Genomic DNA, 26,275 nt, shown 5'->3' on the forward strand with positions numbered 1-26,275 from the left:
CAAGGCAAGTTTAAAAAATTAGTTTGCTGGCGAACTGAACAGGTACTGAATGAATGTCTTCAGAAACGATAAGATAGAAACTTGGTAGAGAAAATAATTGTTCTCATTAACTGCTAACATTTTAAAAAGAAAAAAAGAACATGCTGTAGTATACTCCACATATATATCTATATCTATATCTATCTATATATATAAATCGGTACTTCTGTCTATCTGTCATTCTGTCTGTCTGTCATTCTGTCTGTCATCGCCTGTGCGTCTGTCGGGCTATGCGCTCGAAAGTTACAGGGCGTACCTACACGCGCGTTACCTCCAAAGAAAGCTTACGCTTCCGAGACGGTTTAAGCGTATTTACGTTTCGGCCGGGCTAAAATCGCGCCCTCGGTATCCCAAAAACCTTCAACGTTCCGCTCATTAGCATCTCATTATCCGCTCATTAGCGACAGCGTGTCCTCGAGCTCGACCAATCGTACGCCGGGTTGCTGGCGTGTGCCGCCGGGCCAATCGGTGCGTGTGTGGGCCGGGCCTTATCGTTCTGAACCGAGGTGAGTCGCCGCCATCTTGATTCCAAACTTTTCCTTTCTTTTTCCCGCTTTCTGCGTCTTTAAAAAAAACGTTGCTTTTAAAACACATATTGTTTTAAAAAAAAATGATTTAGAAACGAATTAACTTATCTAATCTCATTAATTTTCCTACCTTTCCCGTTTTTCCAGGTAGGCCTCGAAGCCTCGGCTTCTCCTTCGCACCCACGCCCGAGCTAGGCACCTCCCGGCCCCACTCGAAGGCTGGAGGGCCGAGCCTCAGCCCAGCGCCGCTAGGGTGCGCGCGCAGCAGGAGCTGAGACGCGGCGTCTCTCTCTGGCTCGGCCGGGGGGCGGGGCTTGCTGAGCGTCAAGCGTCACCCTGGCAATCGGCCCCCCGGCCGTCTCGCACAGCCGCAATCGGCGGTCTTCACCTCGGGGGGGGGGGGGGGGGGGGCGCGACCCTCGGGGGGGGGGCGCGACCCTCGGGGGGGGCGCAACCCTCGGGGGCGGGGCCGCGACCCTCGGGGGGGGGGGCCGCGACCCTCGGGAGGGGGGGCCGCGACCCTCGGGAGGGGGGAGCCGCGACCCTCGGGGGGGGGGGGGCCGCGACCCTCGGGGGGGGGGGGCCGCGACCCTCGGGGGTGGCGCGACCCTCGGGGGGGGCGGCGACCCTCGGGGGGGGGGGCGGCGACCCTCGGGGGGGGGGGCGCGACCCTCGGGGGGGGCCGCGACCCTCGGGGGGGGGCGCGCGACCCTCGGGGGGGGGTGGGCGCGACCCTCGGGGGGGATGCGCGACCCTCGGGGGGGGACGACCCTCGGGGGGGGTGGGCGCGACCCTCGGGGGGGGGTGGGCGCGACGCTCGGGGGGGGCGGTGCGACCCTTGGGGGGGGCGTGACCCTCGGGGGGGGGCTGCGACCCTCGGGGGGGGGGCCGCGACCCTCGGGGGGGTCCCCCGCCCTCCCTTCACGCCCCCACCCCCCCACCTCCCCCCCGCCCTCCCTTCCCCCCCTTTTCCCCCCCCGCCCTCCCCCCCTCCCTTCCCCCCGCCCTCCCTTCACCCCCCCTGCCCTCCCTCCCTTCCCCCCTCCCTTCCCCCCTGCCCTCCCTGCCACGCCCTCCCCCTCCCCCCCGCCCTCCCTCCCCCTCCCCACCGCCCTCCCTCCCCCTCCCTCGCCCTCCCCCCCTCCTCCCCTCCCCCTCCCCTCCCCCCTTCCCCCCTCCCCTCCCTCTCTTCCCCCCAGTCGCTCTCTCTCTTCCCCCCAGTCGCTCTCTCTCTCTCTTCCAACAACAACATTCCCTCGAAAAAGCCTCGGCACCGCCGGGCACTTCAGCTAGTCTATATATATAAAGGAATCGACCTGTCTGTCCTTCTGTCTGTCTGTCTGTCCTCACGTGTGCGTCTGTCCGGCTATGCGCTCGAAAGTTACAGAGCGTACCTACGCGTGCGTTACGTCGAAAGAAAGCTTACCTTTCCGAAACGCTGGTAAGCGTATTTACGTTTCAGCCGGATGAAAATCGCGCCCGCGGTATCCGAAAAACCTTCAACATTCCGCTCATTAGCATCTCATTATCCGCTCATTAGCGACAGAGTGACCTCGAGGTCGACCAATCGTACGCTGGGTTGCTGGCGCGTGCGGCCGGGCCCTCCTATGGTCGAGTGACGGGACGATTGACCAATCCTACGCTTTGGTGACCTGACGGTCGACCAATCGGTGCGTGTGTGGGCGGGTCTTATCGTTCTGAACCGAGGTGAGTAGCCGCCATCTTGCTTCCATTCTTTTTCCTGCTTTCTGCGTCTTTCTTTTCAAATATACATTTCCAGCAAAATAAAACTGTTTTTATTAAATTGTTTTAAAAAAAACTAGATTCATTTGTAAATATTTTCTCTAACCTGAAGATTCTTTTTCCTACCTTTCCCCGTTTTTGTTAGGCCTAAAAGCCTGGGCCTTTCTTGCCCAGCCAGGCCCGAGCTAGGTAATTGTCCCACGGCTTCTGCTAAGCTCCTCACCCCCCCCCCCGTGTCACGTTACCCGGGGCAACGGCGTCAGCCACGAGGGTCAGGGTGCGCGCGCAGCAGCTGAGACGTGGCGTCTCTCTGTTCCCAGCTCGGCTCGGGTGGGGGGGGGGCGGGGCTCTCGGGAGTGCGGATCTTGGGCGGGGCTTGGAGAGCGGGAAGGGTTACCCCGGCAACCGGGCCCGCTGGCCGTCTCTCACAGCCGCAATCGGCGGTCTTGAAGCCAGCTCGGGAGGGTGGGGCGCGGCGTCTCTCTCTGTTCCCCGCTCGGCTCGGGCGGGGGGGCGGGGCTCTCGGGAGTGTGGATCTCGGGCGGGGCTTGGTGAGCGGGAAGGGTTACCCCGGCAACCGGGCCCGCCGGCCGTCTCTCACAGCCGCAATCGGCGGTCTTGAGGCCAGCTCGGGAGGGCGGGGCTCCGGAGAGCGGGAGGGCGGGTGGCCGGAGAGCGGGCCTCCGGAGTTCGGTGCTTGGTTTGGTTGGGGGGGGGCGGGGCTCCGGAGTTCCGGGGCGGGGCGGGGCTCTGGAGATCGGGGGGGGCGGGGCTCGGGTGATGGGGGGGCAGAGATCAGGGGGCTCGGGGACTCTCCCCCTTCCCCCGCCTTCCCCCTCCCCCCCTCCCCTTCCCCCCTCCCCTTCCCTTCCCCCTCCACCCCTCCCCTTCCTCCCCTCCCCCCTCCCCTTCCCCCCTCTTCCCTTCCCTCCCTCCCCCCCTCCCCTTCCCCCTCTTCCCCCCTCCCCTTCCCCCCTCCCCTTCCCTTTCCCCCCTCCCCTTTCCCCCTCTTCTCCCCCAGTCGCTCTCTCTCTTCCCCCCAGTCGCTCTCTCTTCCCCCCAGTCGCTCTCTCTCTTCCCCCCAGTCGCTCTCTCTCTTCCCCCCAGTCGCTCTCTCTCTTCCCCCCCAGTCGCTCTCTCTCTTCCCCCCAGTCGCTCTCTCTCTTCCCCCCAGTCGCTCACTCTCTCTCTTCCAACAACATGCCCTCGAAAAAGCCTCAGCACCGCCAGGCACTTCAGCTAGTATAATATATAAAGACACACACACACATTATATATATATTTACCCATTGAATAGTATTGTTGAAGATCAGTATTCCGTATTCTTCCCGATGGATTGATTATTGATGCTGAATGTGTGACATTTAACACAGCTGCTTTCTTCCTGGTGGAGGCCATCTTGCCGCTTTTATGCAGAGTCCCTGGAGACTTTATTGAGGTGGCTTTAGTTTGTTTCAATTTCTTCTTTAACCTTATGGAAAGAAATTATGTGGTTAAACTCTTCCGGCAATCACTGTCCATGTAATTCCACTACTCAACCCTCCAAATCCTAGCCTGTCTATGGGATAAAGACATGCCATGAAGGTTCTTTAGAAGTTCTGATGCCATGAAGGAAAGTTAAAAGGGTCACCCACCGTCATTCTAGAAGCTGCTGTTTGTTGGCTCTGCGCTCTTAAACAGCAAGGACACCATGTGGTGGCACGATGTTCTTGCTGTTCGAAAGTTTAACTCTGTCACAGCAGGGCTGGGACCTGAAATGAAGAACATAAAAGAACTTTGCCTTGCTCATTCTCGGAAACATAAACACTCAATTCTAATAATAAGTCTTTCAGGTTGAAAATAATTGGAATGAAAGATGTCAGGATAAAGGCCATTCTGCCTCAGGGAGGATAAGTTTTGTATACCCATAGGGAAAACTGTGCAACACAATCGCACATTTGTTCTTTATTAAAGACTTTGCAATTTCACTATACAGAGCAGATAATTCCATGATTCAGCAATTCCAGTAGGCACACAGCTTGGAAAATGAAGGGCATGCACGATATCCTGAGACTTGTTCCCCTCTGGGAGCACTGCATCACCCCACAGTGCACAGAGGAAATCTTTCTCAATTATATTCAATGGGAAAATACTTTTGTGACACATCTATGAGCAAACTTTGAGACATATTAAGCAGGTAATATTTGACCCGCTGTATGGTCATGTGATTCAATCAGTGCCCTGCGCTACACTGGGGAATTTGTGCTGCTCTGTGAAAGGGAAATTGCAACACAAATGGTCTCAGTGAAGAGGATATAAGTTCATTGACAAGTAGTTCAATATACACTACAAAGAACTAGAATCATTGTTAAACTAATAAAGTGATTCTAGTCTATTATTATAATTCCCCTTTTTTTAACCTGCTATGAAAGTTGTATTTTATGTAAAAAGTACAAAGGATTCCACTATATAAAGGTTGGAACTTAAGCTGCAATGCAATGAATTAAATCAAATGACCTTAGATCAGGAGTATCCAAGCTTATTATCTTTGTGGGCTTCAGAGGTGTGTACCATAGAGCCTCAGGGTCACATATAAAGCTTAAATCCATGTTCCGATTAATTTCTTTATATATATGCTAAGAACAGCCCTTTCCAAACTTCCAGACTCACAAAATGAAAACAGGACAACCCAGTGAATAAGAATTCTAAGAACACATAGGACTGAGTTGCCTGGGTTGTTGGGGCCAGATTGCCAGAGCTTGCATGGGCTTCAGTCTGGACATCCCTGGCCCAGAGGATGCATTATAGCAGTGGTTCACAACTTCTTCAGGGGATTCCCTCCCAAGCCTCACTAGCTAAATTCATTGGCCCGTTCTCCACAAGCATTCTTACGCTAGGGTTTCCATCTTGTGTAATGGTGGCTCTAGCTGAAGGCCAGAAGATATTGTAATATTTTTCTTTCACATACAAAGACAACCAACCTTTTGCTGAAGAAAAGTAAGTAAAGCTACTATTCATGACTTCACTTCAACTTGTACTTTTTGTTTCACCCAGTAGCTGCAAGCAGTGATTTTTCTTATCGATGGCCTTGTGGAACTTTTCACAGGCTGTTGTCCCCCATCTCTCTCTCTCTCTCTACTGCTGTCCTCAATTCAGGCTCGGGATTGGTTGCTTTTCTCAAGCTCCTTTGTGTAGTGTATGTACTTTGAAGAAGGAACTATATTCTGCAGCCCCTGTATACTGCAGTACCAGTAGTGACCACCCCTGTATATAAGCCTGTGTAGTAACTTTGTATAGTAGTTCCAGTTTTGTCTCCACTCAGTAAACACCTGTTATAACCAACTCCTGCAGTCCGTGTCTCAATTACACACGGACGTAACACTGGCGACGAACAGATCCGAACTTACCTATAGTTCTGCACCACCTCATGGGGATCCATCCCTGAAGCGAAGTTGTTAGAGGTCGAGGCCAGAAGGAAGAAAAGAAAAAACAAACAAACAGAAGAAACGGGCGTCGACCGTGGGCAACCGCCTCTGATTCATCGAATTCGAAGATTTGCAGGAGAGGCTGTCGGTAGCAGGGCTTGGTTATCCTGTCTATAGTGTTCCAGCTATTTGGGCTGGTGGCAGGTAGTACACTGATCCTTCCTGGGCTGCGGTGGGCTAGAGCTCGATCGGGTGGCTTTTCAACGGGGCTGAGCAGCGTTGTCGGGAAGAGGAGAGAGAGAGGGTGGAGCACACAGGGCGCGGCCAGTGCTACGAAGCCGGGCAGCGTACAGACCCGAGAAGAGGGAGGAAAGTGTCCCGTAGGGTTTGCTCTGACGACGGGAACAGTAATTAAAATAAAAGAAATTAGAAGCGCAGAAAGCCGCGAGGAGCTGCAGTTTGCCACGGGGACCGCGGAGAGCGGCGTTAGCAGCAGCGCGGGGGGGAAGTGCGCGAAGACCATAGGGCGTCGCCATCAAGGCATAAAAACGCTAGCAACAGCGCTAGCAGCAGCGGAGAAGACAGAAAGGGCGGGAGGCGCCATCTTAATCCAGCGGGGAAGAAGGCAAAGCGCGGGAGGCGCCATTTTGTTCAATCGGGGAAGAAGGCAAAGCGCGGGAGGCGCCATCTTAGATCTCCGAGATGCCGAAGACTGGCAATATCACTGCCTTCGATAATGCAATAGAAGACTGGACAATGTATGTGGAAAGAGTAGAAGTATATTGCAAGGCAAATGAAGTAGCCGATGAGAAAAAGGCATCGGTACTACTAAACTTAATGGGCGCAAGAACGTACGGCCTATTGCGGAACCTGATCACTCCAGCCAAACCGATGGCGAAGAGTTTTAACGAAATTGTTGATATCCTACAGGAACACCTAAATCCTACACCGCTGCTGATAGCAGAAAGGTTTAAATTCCACAAGAGAAATCAGCATAAAGATGAGAGCAATGCTGATTACCTTACGGAACTACGCAAGCTATCAGAGCACTGCCAGTTCGGAGCAGGACTGGCAGAAACCCTACGGGACAAATTTGTCTGTGGACTCCTGAGTGAAGGAACCCAGAAGAGGTTACTCTCAGAAAAAGAGCTGATGCTAGATAAGGCTTTCAGCGTGGCAGTATCGTACGAAGCAGCAGCAAGGGGAGCTGCGGAAATACAGCAAAAGCCACAGGAATACGGCACCCATGAAATGACACGGGGATTTGAAAAATGTTATCGCTGCGGCAGAACAACCCATGACCAGAAGGACTGCTGGTCCAAGGACAAAATATGCAGGCAATGCGGAAAGATGGGACACATTGCACGAGTTTGCAGGTCCGGGAAGAAGACTAACGACAACAAAAAGGCTACTAAGGAACAGTACAGGAAAGTACAAAAGATGACGGACAGTAGTTCCGAAGACCAGAAGAGCGATAGTGAATCCGGGAACAAGAGACTAAGCTGTCTCAAACTTCACAACGTAATCGCAAAGGAGGATCACCGAACCATTTGGGTCACCCTCACGATAGCAGGGTCCCAAGTCAAAATGGAATTGGATACAGGATCAGCCCTGACCGTCATGAATCGACAAGACTACGAGCGGCTATTCTCACACATACCCTTGAAAGACACATCCATTGTCTTGAAGACGTATACGGGGCAGAAAGTATACCCCAGAGGGAAAATAAGGGTGCCTGTCGAATACAATTGTATCTGTACATACTGCAAGATGGTGGACCACCGTTATTGGGACGTGAATGGATCAGAAAGATAAGTTTAGACTGGCACTCCATTCAGGCACTGACTGTGGCTGGTAAAAAGGATGACGACGTCACACCTGGACGATTGTCAAAACTCTTAGCTAACGCTAAAGAGGTATTTCAACAAGAACTGGGAACTCTTAAAGGCGTAACCGCCTCGATAAAAACAGAAGAGAATGCAATTCCCAAGTTTTTCAAAGCAAGACCGGTACCGTATGCAATTCGCCCAGCCGTCGAGGCAGAGCTGGAGAATCTGGAGAATGCAGGCGTGTTATCTAAGGTAGACTGGAGCGAGTGGGCGACACCCATCGTTCCTGCCATGAAGAAAACGTTAAACAATAAGTCTGAGCAGCCAAGGAAGGTTCGCATCTGTGGGGACTTGAAGGTGACGGTGAACCCAGTCCTTCACACAGTACAGTATCCTCTCCCGAGGATAGAAGATATTCTCGCCTCACTATCTGGAGGGAAGCGTTTTACAAAAATTGACCTAGCACAAGCATATTTGCAGATGGAGGTTGAAGAATCCTCTAGGAAGTATCTCACGATAAACACTCACAAAGGTCTTTACAAGTATAATCGACTGGTATTCGGAGTAGCATCAGCTCCGGCGATATGGCAAAGAGTGATGGATCAAGTCCTGCAAGGGATTCCGGGGACTCAGTGTTACTTGGACGACATCCTAGTGACGGGTGAAAATGACAGTGACCACCTTGCCAACCTAGAGCAGGTGCTCACTAGACTAAGAGAACATGGGCTACGAGCCAATCGCCCCAAGTGCGAGTTTTTTAAGAATCAGATATCGTATTTGATGCGCTATCAACAACACCAAAGACTACGAGATGGACTTATATGAAGTAGGCTTTTATTGACTAAGAACTGGAGCATGCCTCTGCTAGCGAATCCATCCTAAGAGCTCCCGGGGGAAGGGTGGTGAGTCACCTTTATACCCGGGCTTAGGGGTGGAGCCAGGGGTGGAGACATGCCCGGACTTGTACAGAGTTAACAGTGGTTTACCACACAGACATGTACAGGGTTAACAGTGGTTTACCACAGTATTGTGGCCACGTGATTGATGAAGAGGGGTTACATAAGTCCCCTGACAAAACTGAAGCGGTAGTTAAGGCTCCAGCGCCTGAAAATGTGTCGCAACTGAGGTCATTCCTCGGATTGGTGAATTACTACCATAAGTTTTTGCCGAATTTGTCCACAATTCTGCACCCACTGAACGCCCTACTACAAACTGGAGTAGCATGGAAATGGAGCGATGTATGTAAGCGGGCCTTTCAGAAGAGTAAAGACCTAATCACTTCAAGAGAAGTATTGGCTCACTACAACCCATCACTACCGATAAGACTGGCGTGTGATGCGTCTCCCTACGGCATTGGAGCGGTACTGTCACATACATTCCTTGATGGTTCAGAGAGGCCGATAGCTTTTGCGTCACGCTCGTTAACTTCAGCCGAGCGTAACTACGCCCAGATTGACAGAGAGGCCCTCAGCCTGGTGTGGGGGGTGAAGAAGTTCAATCACTACCTGCACGGTCAGAAATTTACTCTACTAACTGATCATCAACCTCTTGTCTCCATTTTCAACCCTCAGAAGGGCGTCCCGATAATGACAGCACAACGGCTACAGAGGTGGTCCCTTTTCCTAGGGGCACACCAATATGACATCGAGTACAAAGGAACTAAACAGCATGGGAATGCTAATGGATTGTCGCGCCTACTGTTGCCGGCGGTGGAAGAAGCACCTGCAGTGGATCCAATGGAGATATTCCACTCGACCATAGTCGAATGTCTACCTGTGACGAATGCAAACATAGAAAAGGAAACACGAAATGACCCGACACTCTCCAGGGTCTATGATTTAACGGTGAAGGGATGGCCAGCACATGGCGAACCACTGTTGCCAGCATTCTCGCCGAGAAGAGAACAGCTGTCAGTGTGCCGAGGAACCTTGATGTGTGGATCCAGAGTAGTAATTCCACCCAAATTGAAGGATAGAGTGCTCAATGAGCTTCATGAGGGTCATCTGGGAGGGGTAATGAAGAACTTAGCCAGAGCGTTTGTGTGGTGGCCGGGAATCGATAGAGAAATCGAAGAGATGACCAAGAGCTGTACAGGATGCCAGAAGGTCCAAAACGCCCCACCACAAGCCCCTCTACATCCATGGGAGTGGCCCTCATCTCCATGGCAAAGGGTGCACATTGATTTTGCTGGTCCATTTATGGACTCGATGTTTTTAATTGCGGTGGATGCACATTCAAAGTGGCCAGAGGTAATAAAAATGTCCTCAACCACCACAGAAAAAACTATCACAGTCTTACGAACCATATTCGCCAGAAATGGGCTGCCTGAACAGATTTGCTCCGACAATGGACCACAGTTTGTGTCTGAAGAGTTCCGGAGGTTCTTAAAGAACAATGGTGTTAAGCATTACACATCCGCCCCATATCATCCAGCCACCAATGGATTGGCTGAGAGGTTCGTTCAAACATTCAAGAAGGCTATCAAGGCAATGGGTAATGAAGACATACCCCTACAACACAAGGTGGATAACTTCTTGTTTGCCTACCGGAATGCGACACATGCGGTTACCAACCAAACTCCAGCCATGATGTTCTTCAATCGAAGACTACGATGCTGCTTGGGTTTGGTTAAGCCAAACATCAGAAGAGATGTGGAGAACAGGTAGTTTCAGAATATGAATGAAAGGCCAACCAGGAGTTTTAAGATAGGTCAACCAGTTTTGGCCCGGGACTACCGCACAGAGAAATGGCAGCCAGGAACGATCTGCACACGGCAAGGACCTCTAATGTATACCATGGACGTTGGAGAGAGCATTGTAAGACGCCATGCTGACCAGATTCTAGAGTCACTGGAAAACGTCAAATCCACACCACGATCTGATACACCTGGTGATGAAACCGAAGTACCAATTGCATCTACCTCAGAATCGGTGATATTGGAAGCAGACGAACCAAACAACGACGTTGATCCCGAATCAACTTTGCCAGAAGAACCTGATACCCCAAAGAGGCGTTTTCCAGACAGAATCAGGAAGCCTCCTCAAAGACTGAATTTATAATTGCTTAACTTCAGCTAATGTGTATAGCAACTGTAATTGTAAATATGTTATTTAATTATTAATCGAATGTTATGTACTGTTTAGCTAAAAGGGGAGGAATTGTAGTGTATGTACTTTGAAGAAGGAACTATATTCTGCAGCCCCTGTATACTGCAGTACCAGTAGTGACCACCCCTGTATATAAGCCTGTGTAGTAACTTTGTATAGTAGTTCCAGTTTTGTCTCCACTCAGTAAACACCTGTTATAACCAACTCCTGCAGTCCGTGTCTCAATTACACACGGACGTAACACTTTGCTTTTCTTAGCCACAGATTCACCCTCCAGTGTGCAGCACCAAAGGCCCTGACTCAAGTCATTACAATGTCGATGCAGAAACAGTATCCAACTGGCCGTATTAACGTGCACCTAGCTCAAAAGTGGAGACTCACTGGCTCACTAGCGAGGAAAAGATGTAGGTGGAGCTGACACAAGACGACCTGCTCATTAGGAAGCAGTTTTAGTGATGGTTGTTAACGGCCATCCATGGAGATTTGTTCTAAAAGCACCAACCTACTGGAGCTGTGTTCGCACCTGCAATCAGCAGCACCAAACCCCAGCTCCAAAACAAAATAAATCAATGCCTTACAGTCTCTGCTGCCCAAAGAACTGACCTCAATATAAGGCTCAGCACCCCGATTGGACAGACCTCACACTCTAGTGTTTGAGAACTACTGCAAGGTGGCACCGTCAATGTCAACTGGATTGCCGTTTTATTTTTAGAGCAACCTGACTGCTAATGTTTTGGTTTGGGACACAACCATGTGACTGGAATGGACAGCATTACACGAGTTGTGACAAAAACAGTCATGGTGACCTCTCGGCCTCCCCACATTCTGTCGCTGATCCACCTGCCTAAATGGAGCAGCACTACTCCCTCTCAATGCCCCAGCATAAAAGATAGTTTGGAAACACTTTTCCGAGGTGGTCTCACTCTTCGTGCTACTGACACCGGCCTATTGCCTATACTAATAATTGGTTGGTTCCAACACCAGACTTTTTGCCAAGAGTGCTCCTGAACTCACTCACTTGCAGATTTGACTTCAAAATACTCAAATCTCACTGCATATTAATTGAAGTCACTGTACAGTTTGTCTCACAGTACTTGTAAGAGAGTACACTGGTACAGCAAGAGGACAGCGGCTATCTGAGGGCAGGGATATCGTGCCAATAGTTTCGGGTTTGGAGTGACCTGTAGGGGGTAGGGAAGGTAATATCAGGGGTCCTGCCCACATGATCATCATCCTTTGTTGGACTTTGGACAGTGGCTGTTTTTAATTAGTTCCCCCTTCCTATGTTGGTCTACTTTTCCTTTTTGGGATAGGGGTGGTCTGAGGACATGCTGTGGGGGGGACAGAATTAACATCCAAATGTTTTCATCATCATGTGCTTGGCCATGTTTCCTTTAACGGATATACAGAATCCCGTGGCCTCCTCCCCCCGCCATGACCTGGCTGAGATTGAGAATTCATCAGAGAGAGAACCACAACTATCCACTTGAATTATGGGTTCAAACTCCAGGACTTGAACATAAAATGTAGACAAACACTTTAGTGCAGTACTGAGGGAGTGCTGTATTCTCAGAGGCGCCGTCTTTCGGATTGGACATTAAACTAAGGCCCTGTCTGCCTGTTCGGGTGGACATAAAAGATCCTATGGCACCTTTTCGACGAAGAGCAGAGTTCTCCTGATGTCCTGGCCAACTTTTATCTCTAAACTGATACCACCAAAAACAGATTAACTGGTCAGTTATCGAACTTGCTGTTTATGGGAGCTTGCTGTGCACACATTTTCTGCCAGTTGCTTACAAAACAATGAATTCAAAAGTAATTAATTGGCTGCGATGCATTTTGGAACATGCTGATATGGTACCATCTCAATGTAGCTTCTTTCTTTCTTGCCTCTTGGTGGCACAGCATAACGTCCTAAGCAATGTTCCCTGTAATTTTTTGGGGGCTGAGCGGCCCATTCAAAATTCAGCGCATGCATGGTTTTTTCAATTTAAAAGCCGGCTCACCAGCTGCGCGGGAGCTCAAGGGAGAATGTTGGTCCTAAGCCGCTGACTGTTCCTAAGTCCACTTTCACCTGGAGTAACTTTGAACTTTTGTCAAGTGCATCAAATGGCAGAGAAATTAAACAAATACTTGTGTCTGTCTTCACGGAAATACAGGAAACTTTGGTTTATCCGGAGGTTAACTGTCCGGAATGCTCGAGCCACCGGCAAAAATCAGGAGCCGTTTCATTAGGTTTTTTTTCTTTTCGTTGCTTTTTTTTCACCAGTCAGGCTCTGCAAGGTCTCGCTGAAGCTGTTGCTAAGCTACAGAGATGCTTGCAAGGTACGGCTGACTGTTTACAAGCTGTTGCTAAGCAACAGGGTTTGTTGCCAGATACGGAGCTCAAAATCTCCGTATGTTTCAACATTAGTGCTGGTTTGTCCGGTAGTTTTGATGGGACGGCAACAGCTCGGTCCCGTCGGTGCCGGATAGCACAAAGTTTCCTGTAGTGGAGAACCAAGGATCTAGCGAGAATGAGGAACTGAAAGAAATTAGTACAGGAAACTTTGTTATATCCGGCAGCGACGGGACCGAGCTGTTGCCGATCTATCAAAACTGCCGGACATACCAGCGTTAATGTTGAAGCATACGGAGGTTTTCATCTCCGTATCTGACAACAAACACTGTTGCTTAGCAACAGTTTCAAACAGTCGGCCCGTACCTTGGAAGCATCTCTGTAGCTTACAACAGCTTCAGAGAGACTTTCCAGAGCCTGGCTGTTGGAAAAAAAAGCCACGAGAAGAAAAAAAACCTAACAAAACAGCTCCTGATTTCTGCCGGTAGATCGAGGTTTCCGGACATACAACCTCCGGATAAACCAAAGTCTCCTGCAATAGTAAAAAAAAAAATAGTACTGGAGAAATTAATGGGACTGAAAACCAATAAATCCCCTGGACCTGATGGCCTGCATCCTAGGGTTTTGAAAGAGGTGGCTATAGAGACAGTGGATGCATTGGTTGTCATTTTCCAAAATTTCATAGATTCTAGAATGGTTCCCACTATTTAAGAAAGGAGGGAGAGAGAAAACGGGGAACTACAGATCAGTTAACCTGACATCAGTAGAATGAAAAATGATAGAATCTATTATTAAGGACATGGTAACAGGGCACTTAGAAAACAATAATAGGATTGGGCAGAGTCAACACGGATTTATGAAAGGGAAATCATGTTTGACGAATCTGTTAAGAGTTTTTTGAGGTTGTAACTAGCAGAATAGATAAGGGGGAACCAGTGGATGTAGTGTATTTAGATTTTCGGAAGGCATTCAATAAGGTGCCACACAAGAGGTTATTAAACAAAATTAGGGCTCATGGGATTGGGGGTATTATATTAGCATGGATTGAAGATTGGCTAACGGACAGAAAACAGAGAGTAGGAATAAATGGATCATTTTCAAGTTGGCAGGCTGTAACTAGTGGGGTACTGCAAGGATCAGTGCTTGGGCCTCAGCTATTCACAATCTATATCAATGATTTGGATGAGGGGACCAAATGTAATGGCCCAGAAATTCGGGTCGGAGGCTTCCCGCGGGTGCAAGCCTCCGACCTGCACTTGCCTAGCGCGCTGGCCGTTGTGCTGTGGGCCCGCATGGGATTCCGATCCTGGGCCTCCTCCAATTGCCAGCGCGCAGTGCTTGCGTATCCCGGGGTGCAGTTAGTTCGAAGCGTCCCCTGGGATCACGTGGGCCATGGAGAGCCAATGGTAGCAGGGAATCTGTATTCATAGATTTGACAGGAAGAGCTGTCAAATCTATGAATACAATTCAGCCCCAAAACATCACTAAAACTTCAAATAAATTTTAAAAGACCCACATTTTTAAAATAACTATAAATTACATAAAATAACTATTTTAAACAATAATTAAAATTTTTGAAAAAATTAATTACAGTTTCTAACTGGGCTAAAAATAAACTTACCTTTCTTTAAAGTATTTAAAAATAATAAACCTGTGGAAAAAATGTTTTAATTTAACTTAATTCACCACTTACCTTGTTAAAAGCAGGCCTTGCGACTGCTTTTTACAAGCGTAGCTCCTGGAGACTTACCCTCCTGGAGAAACCTGCAAAAAAACTGGAAGTTCCAGGCGTACGCGCTGCCTCTCCGGCGCATGCGTTCGACCTCTGAACCCCTTCCTTTAAGGGAACGGAAGTTCCGGTTTCCCGCGCATGCGCAGTGCATGCATGAAACCGGCACTTTCGTTGGGCCTACGCGCGAGTACCCAGCGCGTACTCACCCGTGGGGACCCAAATTTCTGGCCCATTATAATATATCCAAGTTTGCTGATGATACAAAGCTGGGTGGGAATGTAAGTTGTGAGGAGGATGCAAAGAGGCCTCAAGGGGATATAGACAGGCTAAGAGAGTGGGCAAGAATATGGCAAATGGAATATAATGTGGAGAAATGTGAAGTTATCCACTTTGATAGGAAAAATAGAAAAGCAGAGTATTTTTTAAATGGTGAGATTGGGAAATGTTGGTGTTCAGAGGGACCTGGGTGTCCTTATACACTAATCACTGAAAGCTAATATGCAGGTACAGCAAGTAATTAGGAAAGCAAATGGTATGTTGGCTTTTATTACAAGAGGATTTGTGTATAAGAGTAAAGATGTCTTACTGCAATTATATAGGGCCCCGGTGAGACCACACCTGGAGTATGTGTACAGTTTTGGTCTCCTTACCTAAAGAAGGATACACTTGCCATAGAGGGAGTGCAACGAAGGTTCACCAGACTGGTTCCTGGGATGGCGGGATTGTCCTATGAGGAGAGATTGAGTAGACTGGGCCTATATTCTCTGGAGTTTAGAAGAATGAGAGGTGATCGCATTGAAACATACAAAATTCTTACAGGGATTGATAGGGTAGATGCAGGAAGGATGTTTCCCCTGACTGGGGAGTCCAGAACCACGGTTCACAGTCTCAGAATAAGAGGTCGGCTATTTAAGACTGAGGTGAGGAGAAATTTCTTCACTCAGAGGGTGGTGAATCTTTGGAATTCTCTACCCCAGAGGGCTGTGGAGGCTCAGTCGTTGAGTATATTCAAGACAGAGATCGATAGATTTTTGGATATTAAGGGAATCAAGGGATATGGGGATAGTGCGGGAAAATGGAGATGAGGTAGAAGATCAGCCATGATCTTATTGAATGGCGGAGCAGGCTCCTGCTCTTATTTCTTATGTTAACTCCACCTAATACTGCAACACCTGGGTCACAGCAGTAAAAGATAAATGGGTGTGATTTCTGATTGGTCTATTTACCACAAAATGTTATCACTGAAATATTTTAGAATCAAAAGGAAATTCAAGAATTGAAACAACTACAAATATAGTTCCACAAAGCTCATATAATTTTTAAAAGTTTACATTTATTTTTGTGAAGTTGTTGAACCAAATTCATAACCCTATTCAGATGGCATAAATGACTGAATATAACCATGCATTGTGATTAGGGAAGAGGGCATTACTTGAACATTCCCTTACAATCTGTGAAATTCCTTTGCAATACCCCATGCTATTGTGGCCAGCCGTTGCTGTTTCTGCAAACGTCAGGCTTTGTTAAGGGCTAGCTGGCAAAGATTTGTTTGCTCAAATACTGAATAGACATTTATAAAAATGCACTTTCCACTCTCCGCTCAGTCCCTGCCAATGTAATGTGCTGTTTGTAAAGATAATTCAAAGCACTGTTTCTGTTATACACACTCTTTTATCCAATTGGTTGCCCTGCTATGGGCTGTATTTTCCTCTGTTCACTAGTTCGACCAAAACAAAAAGTAAATGCAAATACAATGCAGGGTCCTGCTTAGTATTCACATCTACTTTTTCAGTATTAATTCACAAACTAAATAGAGGAAAGTACATAACAGGGAGTAATTACATGGCAGTAATCTAATCAAGAAGTTTCAGATAATATAAACTAAGTGGTTTATATGTGGCATTTGAACTGTGAGATTAGATTACTGCATTGAAATTGCTCCTGTAGGTTCATATGTACTTTTTAATGTGTTTTTTTCCCAGACCCTGAACATAGTGACTCGTATGGTGATTCATACTGGGGTTCAGTTCCATACTGCCCGAAGTGCTTTGGGACCTCAGTCTAGATGCCATTCTTCATGTGCCGGTAGGATATTCAATCACGAGCCCAATCCTCTGCTTATCCAATATTTAACAGCAGAGGTCAGCGGACAATGATCATGACAGGGAGACCCAGGTAGATACCACTGCTTCATTTCCACCCCCATTCTGGCTGAGATCAACGACCTCAGACTTATGTCCATTTTAGGTATTGAGGCCTAGAAATTCAGTCGCGCCACTTCTGGGGCGCTAAAGTCGGGCGGGCGCTAAAGTTAGCGCCCGCCGGAAAGTGTAGGCCACTTCGCCGAAATTCAGTAGATTTGGCCAAGGAGTTTGGGCGAGCGCTGAAACTGGCGTTGCACTCCTATCTTTAGGCGCTAAGCCGGCGGTGCGGACTGATAACGCCGAGGCCGGGCGCAGCGCAGGTGCGGTCATGTTTTGATTGACAGCAGACACCCTGACGCCGGCCAGCTCTTAAAGGGGGAAGGGTCGACTTTGTCTGCTGCCACGCCCTGGATAGTGGAGCCCTGCAGCTAGGCCTGAACACTGCTGGTGGACCCAAATAGCGCCTGAAGCCATGCAGAAGGCCCGTGAACGAGCGCAGCGCTTCTCAGAGCATGCTTTGAGGGTGCTGCTTAAGGCTTTTGAAAAGAGAAGAGAGATCTTGTGCCCGGACAGTGGCAAGAAGGCTCCCAGGAGGCAGTACAGGAGAGCCTGGAGGGAAATCGCCCACAGGGTGTCATCCACCAGCGATGTCCCCAGGAGTGCGGACCAATGCCGCAAGAAGTACAACGACCTCACTCGGATGGTCAGGGTGAGTACCCTTTCCAGTGTCCTCCTCATCCTTGCATGTGCACCTCACATTATGGGCAAAGGGACCTCAAAGGCCTAATGGCCATCCCTCCTCCCGCAGCTATGGCACTGGCATGATCATCAATAGCACTTTCTGCACTTTACACACTGGCCAAGTTATTCGACCATGGGAGGCAGTGCACACAACAACAGGGCACCACACTGGCCATGCTATTCGACCATGGGAGGCAGTGCACACAACAACAGGGCACCACACTGGCCATGCTATTCGACCATGGGAGGCAGTGCACACAACAACAGGGCACCACACTGGCCATGCTATTCGACCATGGGAGGCAGTGCAGACAACAACAGGGCAACACACTGTACTTAGAGGCCGTCCTTTCTCTTGCAGGCCAAGCTGGCCAAGAATATGAAGAGCCGGAATGTCACCGGGGGAGGCCGTGGCCAGTTCCAGGAGCTCAGTGACCTGGAAGAGCGCGTGGCTCGACTCATGCGTGGCCGGGTGGTTGGCCCCGTTGCTATTGGAGATGCCGACCCTGTGCTGGGCCCCAATGGTAAGGACATGACCGTTTGGACCTCTCTCGTTCCCCTTGCGCTTCAGATCTACATCCTTTGCCACTGTCCGACCAATGCGCATAATGCCACCACTCATGCCTCCCTCGCTGACGCCCTGTCCTCACTCTAAAGCTACTCTTGTGCCTTCCTGCTTTCAGCTGGTGAGGAGGAGGTCCATGAAGCTGAGAGTGCCAGTCCCTCGGAAGAGGAGGACGACGAGGACCAAGAGGAAGGCGGCACATCGGGGGAACCCTCATCCGCGCCAGGGGATGGCAATGGAGGGGACACGTCTTGCCTGGAGGAGAGCCAGGGGGAAGTGTTGCAGGGGGGTGCAGCTCCTGGGCCCAGTGGCGTCCAGGCAGGCGGGAAGGGTCGGACAGCACGGCTGCCTTCTCCCCAGAGGGGGGGAAGTGTTGCAGGGAAGGGCAGTTGCTGGGCCCAGTGGCGTCCAGGCACGCGGGAAGGGTCGGGCAGCTCGGCGGCCTTCTCCCCAGATGGAGAGTCCGCCCTCCAGTCCGGAGACGGTCCTCGCCCAGGAGGTGCGCCTCCTTGATGAAATGTCCGCGGCCTCCTAGCGGCGCCACAACGAGTTCATGGGGGTTGTGGGACAGTTGCCTCAGGCCATTGAGTCCCTGGCTCATAGTGTGGCCGCTTTCGGAGACTCACAGGCCAGGGGTGTCGAGCAACTCGCGGCAGCACAGGCCAGGGGTGTCGACCAACTCGCGGCAGCACAGGACGCGAGTCGAGAGTTCATGAGTGGTGCCGTGCAGACACTGGCTGATCTGATGCGGGCACAGAACAGGGCAGTTCGGGCACTCACTTCTGCCACACTCGCTGTGTCACGGAAGCATCGACAGGGCACCCGCCACCCTGCTGCAGCACAGCGGTCTGGCCTCCACCAGATTGCTGCGCTTGCTGCAGTGCCAGCCCGGCCGAGTGCCAATGTCTCTAGCGACTAGCGAGCGCCTGGCATCAGCCAGCTTGCCCCCATTGCTGCAGCCGCCACTGCCACTCCCCCAGCCAAGGTGCGACGAGCTGCTGCAGAGACTGATGCTGCCCAGCCACAGCTGCAGCAGTCAGCAGCCGGACCCTCCAGGGCCGGACCTCGTCTAGGCCGACCCCCAAGGGCATCTGCCGTTACGCATTGTGGCCCTCAGGAGCCTTCCCCCAGCCTTCCAACACCCACAGGGCCCAGGTTGAGGCGGAGCAACAGGTCGGGCAGGGGCCGGAGAAGCCTGCACAAGGACTCGCCCTCTCGGCACACCAAGTAGAGGGTGTCGGCAACTGTTTTTTTTATATGGGGGTGTTTGTATTCTGGAGGGGGGGGGGGCTTATTTTGGAAAGGCCGAAGATGAAGGCCAATTGGATTGACAAGTTTTGTTATTCCTCCCCAGGTTGTGGGAGTGCGGTATGTTTGTCACTGTTTTTTGGGGGTCTTGTCTGTTTTTCTGTTTCATGTGGGAAGGGCCCTGAGTTTGTTAAATAAAGCTTTTTATTTATTCAGCTTGTCCAGGTGTCATGTTTCAAGTGGTTGTTGCGTTAACCGGCTGAGGGCTTGCGGAGCGGCTGCATTCAGGTGCGTTCATTGCCACAAGCCATTCCCTGACAGGGGGCCTAGAAGTGTCGTTCAATAAGCCGCCGGCGGACGGCCCTTGGACCTTGTGGCTCCCTCCTGGGCTGGTACTCCTCCTCCTCCTCCTCCTCATGGTCCTCCTGCTCGTCCTCCTGAGGTGGTGGCCCAACGTGAGGTGGCAGTGCCTGAGTCCTGCGGATAGCCAGGTTGTGCAGCATGCAGCAAACGACGACGAACTGGGAGACTCTATCCGGCGAATACTGTAGAGATCCGCCGGATCGATCCAGGCAGCGGAACCGTTGCTTCAGGACGCCAATCGTTTGCTCTATGATGTTCCTTGTGGCTTGATGGCTTTCGTTGTATGCCTCCTCCGCAGGGGTCCTGGGCGCGCGGAGCGGGGTCATGAGCCATGTGCACAAAGGGTAGCCCTTGTCCCCAATAAGCCATCCCCTTGGTGGAGGCTGTGCCTCGAACATGTCAGCCACAGTAGTCTGGCGCAGGATAAATGCATCATGGCTGCTTCCTGGAAAGCGGGCATTGACAGCTAGGATGCGCTGCCTGTGGTCACACACCAGCTGTACATTGAGGGAATGGTAGCCCTTCCGGTTGCGGTAATCCTCGGCATTGTCGATAGGTGCCCGCATAGCCACATGCGTGCAGTCAATGGCGCCCTGCACCATGGGGAAGTCGGCGATCCTGGCAAATCCGACTGCACGCTGCTCCTGCCTCTCTAGGGTCATGGGGAAGGAGATGAATTGGTGTCTCCTTGCGAAAAGGGCCTCGGTGACCTGCCGGATGCAGCGATGCACGGCAAACTGGGAGATGTTCGCTATGTCCCCAGCAGCGGCTTGGAAGGAGCCGCTTGCATAAAAGTTCAGAGCCACCGTGACCTTCACTTCCACCGACAGAGAGGTCCTGCACATCAGCTGTGGACGCAGATCTCTGTGAAGCAGCTGGCAGATCTCTGCAACCACCTCCCTTTTGAAGCGCAGCCTCTTAACACAATGCGCGGCAGTCATGGTGAGATAGGACACCTGCTGCCGGTATTCCCTGAGTGGGTAAGGCCTACGTTGCCGACGCCTGATGGCCCCTCTGCGTCTAGGCATGGCTGGCCCTCTCACACAGCGTCTGCGAGCCCTTCGCACATAATGCTGGAACTGAGCGTTGGAACCCCATGCAGCCCCCATAATAAACTTGCAAACAGTGAAATCACAAAGAGTCAAATTTCCAAGCTCTGGCCAGAAGCCAAAAATACCTCTCCTATGTTGTCCCAAATCAGTAAGGTCTGTTCCTTGGTCTCTGTCCAGAAATCCAAAGCACTAAAGTCATTGCAGCAAAATGGCTGGCCTTTATAGTTCAGTGTAAGTGCCCTTTAATTAGCGCTCCCCGAGGCCCGCAGGGCCTCTGCTGCGTTCCACTTCACAGTTCTTAACAGCGCCACGCCCACATTGGGCGGGCGCCACTGTTTCCGGTTTGGGGTGCACAAACAGCGTTGCACGACGAAATGACGTCATAAGCTGCGCGCGCAGCTGAGCGGGCGCAAACACTTTGCGCCGGCGCTAAATGTCAACTGAAGTTGGGCGTTGGCGCAGACCGGCCTGCGCCCGGGCGCTAAGTGCCTAGCGCTGGAAATCTACCCCTCTTATGGCGTTAACGGCTGGCGAACGCAACTGAATTTCTAGGCCTGATTCTTCAATGAGTGCCTGTCCTCACTACTTTTTAATTCCTTGTGGCTTTAAAAGTAATTATCCTTAGCCTTTAGGTTTTTGTGTGGAATTTATAGAATTCATGAGCCAAGGCTAAATATACTTAGCAAAAAAATAAGAAAACAAAAATATTTTGAAAGACTTAAGGAAAGAAAGAGTTTATCAAATATATTAAAGTAAATTAAAATGGCTAGAAAGATAATTAAAGACAAAAGAAAAATTGAAAAAAGAAACTGCAAGGGATATTTGGGAGTAAGATTGTTTTGGTTATAGTTCGGAAATGAACTTAGACATTAATTTAATTTCATTGAGAGTATTATATAATGTAATTACTGTCTGCTTCGTCTACAACTATTGTGACATCTTATCCTTGATAATGTCAAACAGGTAAACTAAAATATAGATGAGAAATGGCAGTCATATAAATGCTCCAAAATAAATCTTCGAAATATGTTGGGGTAGAGTTTCTGCTTTGGGAGCGATCGGCAATTTTGGCGCAAATTGCGTCAGTTTTGAAAAGTGTTTCCATCCCCAAGTTTCCGCTCAAACTCATTTGTATATCGCTGAACGCAAAAACTGCCATGAACCAGCGCAATTGACCAGCGTTTTAAGCAAAATGTCTTGCTTTAAAACATATTCCTTGTTATTTTTAAGAGTGGTAACTTGGTGAAGTTTGATTAATGCAGTAGAAAATGGGTTTATTACAAAAAAGAAGTTAAACTTGATTGAGTTCTTTGATGAGATAACAGAGAAGGTTGATGAGGGTAATGCGGTTGACGTAGTGTACCTGGATTTCCAAAAGGTGTTCGACAAAGTGCCACATAATAGGCTTGTCAGCAAAGTTGAAGCCCATGGAATAAAAGGGACAGTGGCAGCATGGATACGGAATTGGCTAAGTGACAGGAAACAGAGTAGTGATGAAGGGTTGTTTTTCGGACTGGAGGAAGGTATACAGGTGTTCCCCAGGGGTCAGTTCTAGGACCACTGCTTTTCTTGATATATATTAATGACCTGGATGTGGGTGTACAGGGCACAATTTCAAAATTTGCAGATGACACAAAACTTGGAAGTATAGTGAATAGTGAGGAGGATAGTGATAGACTTCAGGAAGACATCGACAGGCTGGTGAAATGGGCGGGCACGTGGCAGATGAAATTTAACGCAGAAAAGTGTGAAGTGATACATTTTGGTAGAAAGAATGAGGAGAGGAAATATAAACTAAATGGTCCAATCCTAAAGTGGGTGCTCGAACAGAGAGATCTGAGGTTATGTGCGCAAATCGTTGAAGGTGGCAGGGCAGGTTGAGAAAGCAGTTAAAAAGGCTTATGGGATCCTGGGCTTCATAAATACAGGTATAGAGTACAAAAGTATGGAAATTATGATGAACCTGTATAAAACACTGGTTCGGCCCCAACTGGGTCCGATTCTGGGCACCACACCGTAGTAAGGATGTGAAGGCCTTAAAGAGGGCGCAGAAAAGATTTATGAGAATGATTCCAGGAATGAGGGACTTCAGTTATGAGGATAGACTGGAGAAGCTGGGATTGTTCTCCTTGGAGCAGAGAAAATTGAGAGGAGATTTGATAGAAGTGTTCAAAATCATGAGGGGTCTGGACAGAGTAGATAGAGGGGAACTGTTCCCATTGGCAGAAGGGTCGAGAACCAGAGGACACAGATTTAAGGTGATTGGCAAAAGAACCAAAGGCGATATAAGAAAAAACTTTTTTATGCAGCGAGTGGCTAAAATCTGGGATGCGCTGCCTGAAAGGGTGGTGGAGGCAGATTCAATCACGGCTTTCAAAAGGGAGTTGGATAAATATCTGAAGGAAAAAAATTTGTAGGGCTATGGGGAAAGGGCGGGGGACTGTGTCTAGCTGAGGTGCTCTTGCAGAGAGCCGGCACGGGCTCGACGGGCCGAATGGCCTTCTTCCATGCTGTAACCATTCTCTGATTCTAAGCATTTTAAATCATAGTGTCAATCCACCATCTGTGAGTAACCCGATTTAAAATGACTGAAAATGACTTTTAAAAAATAAACAAAACTAATTTCTGGTTAGATTGCGGTACAATAGTAAGTTCTTAAGTAAATTTAAAAAGGAATCATTCAAAATCTTTCAAAACATACCTATTAGTGTCCTCCAGCCCAAAAGATCCAGCTTAATTTTTGGAGCCTCCTCGAAGGCCCGCAAACGAGCACAATTAGCGGAAATGCCCAATGGTGGCCAGTTTTGTGGGCGGGGCCAGCTTCTAGCGCGATGTTTTTAAAACTAGCGCAAAAGATCGTGGAAACTCGAGTTGCGCTGAATGCAATTTGCACTTAAAATTCCACGATCTTTTGCGCTGGTTATGCTGATATCGGGGAAAATTGCGCCGAAATAAAAGAACAATCCAGTGGAAACTCCAGCCTGTTCGGTCTATTTTCAGTTGTATATAGATGCCTTCATATTATTGATTGGGTTGAGTAGGTTATGTAGTGTCCGTGTATCAATAACACAAGGACTGCAGGAGAACAATAATAACAGGTGTTTATTGAACAGAGGGTATCCTGAAACTGAAAGTACAGAAGCCTGCTACGGCTTTATATACAGGTGTGGTCACTGCCGGTACTACAGTATAAAATCAGTTCTCTCTTAAAGGTACATATACAACAATTCCTCCCCTTTTAGATAAACAGTACATAACATTCATTTAACAATTAAATAATAACTAATTACAATTACAATTTTCTCTGTACTATATACATCAACTGAAGTAATCATTTATAAATTCAGTCTTTGAGGAGGCTTCCTGATCCTGACTGGATAGCGCCTTTCTCGAGTATCCTGTTCTTGCGGCGGAGTCGATTCTGGCTCATTGTCATTGGTTGGTTCGTCAGCTTCCAATACCACTGATTCTGAGGTGGACGCAATCTGTACTTCGGGTTCATCACCAGGTGCGCATGCTCGTGGTATGGGTTTGGCTTGTTCCTGTGACTCTAGAATCTGGTCAGCATGGCGTCTCACGATGCTCTCTCCAACGTCCACTGTGTACATTAGTGGTCCCTGCTGTGTGCATATCGTTCCTGGCTGCCATTTTTCTGTTCGGTAGTCGCGGGCCAAGACTGGTTGCCCTATCTTGAAGCTCCTGGTTGGCTTCTCATTGATGTGCTGGAATTGCTTATCCTCAACATCTCGTCTTATGTTTGGTTTGAGCAAATCCAGGCGACATCTTAGCCTTCGGTTGAAGAACATTATGGCTGGAGCTTGGTTGGTGACTGCATGCGTCGCATTCCGCAAGAAATTATCCACCTTGTGTTGTAGTGGTATGTCGTCGTTATACATCGCCTTTATTGCTTTTTTAAAGGTCTGAACAAACCTCTCAGCCAATCCATTTGTGGCTGGATGATATGGGGCAGATGTGTAATGTTTTACCCCATTATTCCTCAGAAACCTCCGGAAATCCTCGGACACAAACTGTGGTCCATTGTCGGAGCAAATCTGTTCTGGCAAGCCAGTCCTGGCGAAGATGGTCCGTAGGACTGCAATAGTTTTCTCCGTGGTGGTGGAGGGCATTTTGATGACCTCTGGCCATTTCGAATGTGCATCCACAGCGATTAAAAACATTGAGTCCATAAATGGACCAGCAAAATCAATGTGTACCCGTTGCCATGGAGATGAGGGCCACTCCCATGGGTGTAGCGGGGCCTGTGGTGGAGCGTTTTGGACCTTCTGACATCCTGTGCAGCACTTGGTCATATCCTCGATTTCTTTATCGATTCCCGGCCACCACACAAATGCCCTGGCTAGGCTCTTCATTTTTACCCCTCCCAGATGACCCTCATGAAGCTCATTGAGCACTCTATCTCTCAACTTGGGTGGAATTACCACTCGGGATCCACACATCAAGGTCCCCCGGCACACTGACAGCTATTCTCTCCTTGGCAAGAATGCTGGCAACAGTGAGTCGCCATGTGCTGGCCATCCCTTCACCATCAAATCATAGACCCGAGAGAGTGTCGGGTCATTTCGGGTTTCCTTCTCTATACTTGAGTTTGTAACAGGTAGACATTCGACTATGGTCGAATGGAATATCTCAACAGGGTCCACTGCAGGTGCTTCCTCCACCGTAGGCAACAGTAGGCGCGACAGCCCATCAGCGTTTCTGTTAAGTCTGTGTGTTATAGTGAGAATTACTACACAGACCACAAAAGTAAATTCAACAGGTCTTTACTGGTTGGAGGTCGGACTATACTGAATACAATATTATTACACTGTGCTTATATACCGGTGTGGTCACCACCGGTATTACGTATACAGCAGCCAAAGAAAGTAGTACCTTTCTTAAGGTGGACCAGGCTTAAGTTCTCTTAAGGTAGAACAGGTTACATACACCACAATCCTCCCTTTTTAGCTTAACAGTCATATCCCCAAATAAACATAACATATATACATATATAACTTCAGGTATAACAGTTCAAAGGTTCAGTCTCTCAGGAGGCTTTCTGATTCGGCTTGGATAACGCCTTTCAGTGGTCTCTGATTCTTGTTGTTGAGGTGCCTCCTCTAGTTGGTTGCCAATGTATTGGGTGTCATCATCATCAAATACATTCTCGGCCGAGGTAGATGCTTCAGGTTCATGAACGTCTTCCACAGCTGTCTCTGTCACAACCATGGGTTCGACCCTTGCTCTCGACTCTACCAGTTGATCCGCATGACGCCTTATCACATTATGACCAATATCTACGGTGTACATCAGAGGTCCTTGTCTGGCCCGGATTGTTCCGGACTGCCATTTGTCGTTTCCATAGCCCCTTGCCATCACTGGTTGTCCTACGTCGAAAGTTCGAGTGGTCTTGCTGTTAATATGCCGAAACTGTTTGTTTTCCACT

The 26,275-nt window shown here is 49.3% G+C and overlaps 1 protein-coding gene across 8 annotated transcripts in view; it reads right to left on the bottom strand.

Annotated features, from left to right (window-relative positions):
• The window catches only part of LOC147103481 (nuclear receptor coactivator 7), a 432,740-nt gene that overhangs the window by 135,915 nt on the left and 270,550 nt on the right, over window positions 1-26,275 (bottom strand). For 7 of the 8 annotated variants that reach the window (XM_085963105.1, XM_085963103.1, XM_085963107.1 and 4 more), the window contains one exon: window positions 3,596-3,780. In XM_085963105.1, the coding sequence (XP_085819231.1) occupies window positions 3,596-3,780 (185 nt within the window). Of the gene's footprint in view, window positions 1-3,595; window positions 3,781-3,943; window positions 4,011-26,275 lie in introns of those variants that run through there. The other variant, XM_085963108.1, reaches the window with a different exon arrangement.

This window comes from Somniosus microcephalus, chromosome 20 (assembly GCF_052327205.1).
Source record: "Somniosus microcephalus isolate GS21.2 chromosome 20, FLI_Smic_1.0, whole genome shotgun sequence".
NCBI lineage: Eukaryota > Metazoa > Chordata > Chondrichthyes > Squaliformes > Somniosidae > Somniosus > Somniosus microcephalus.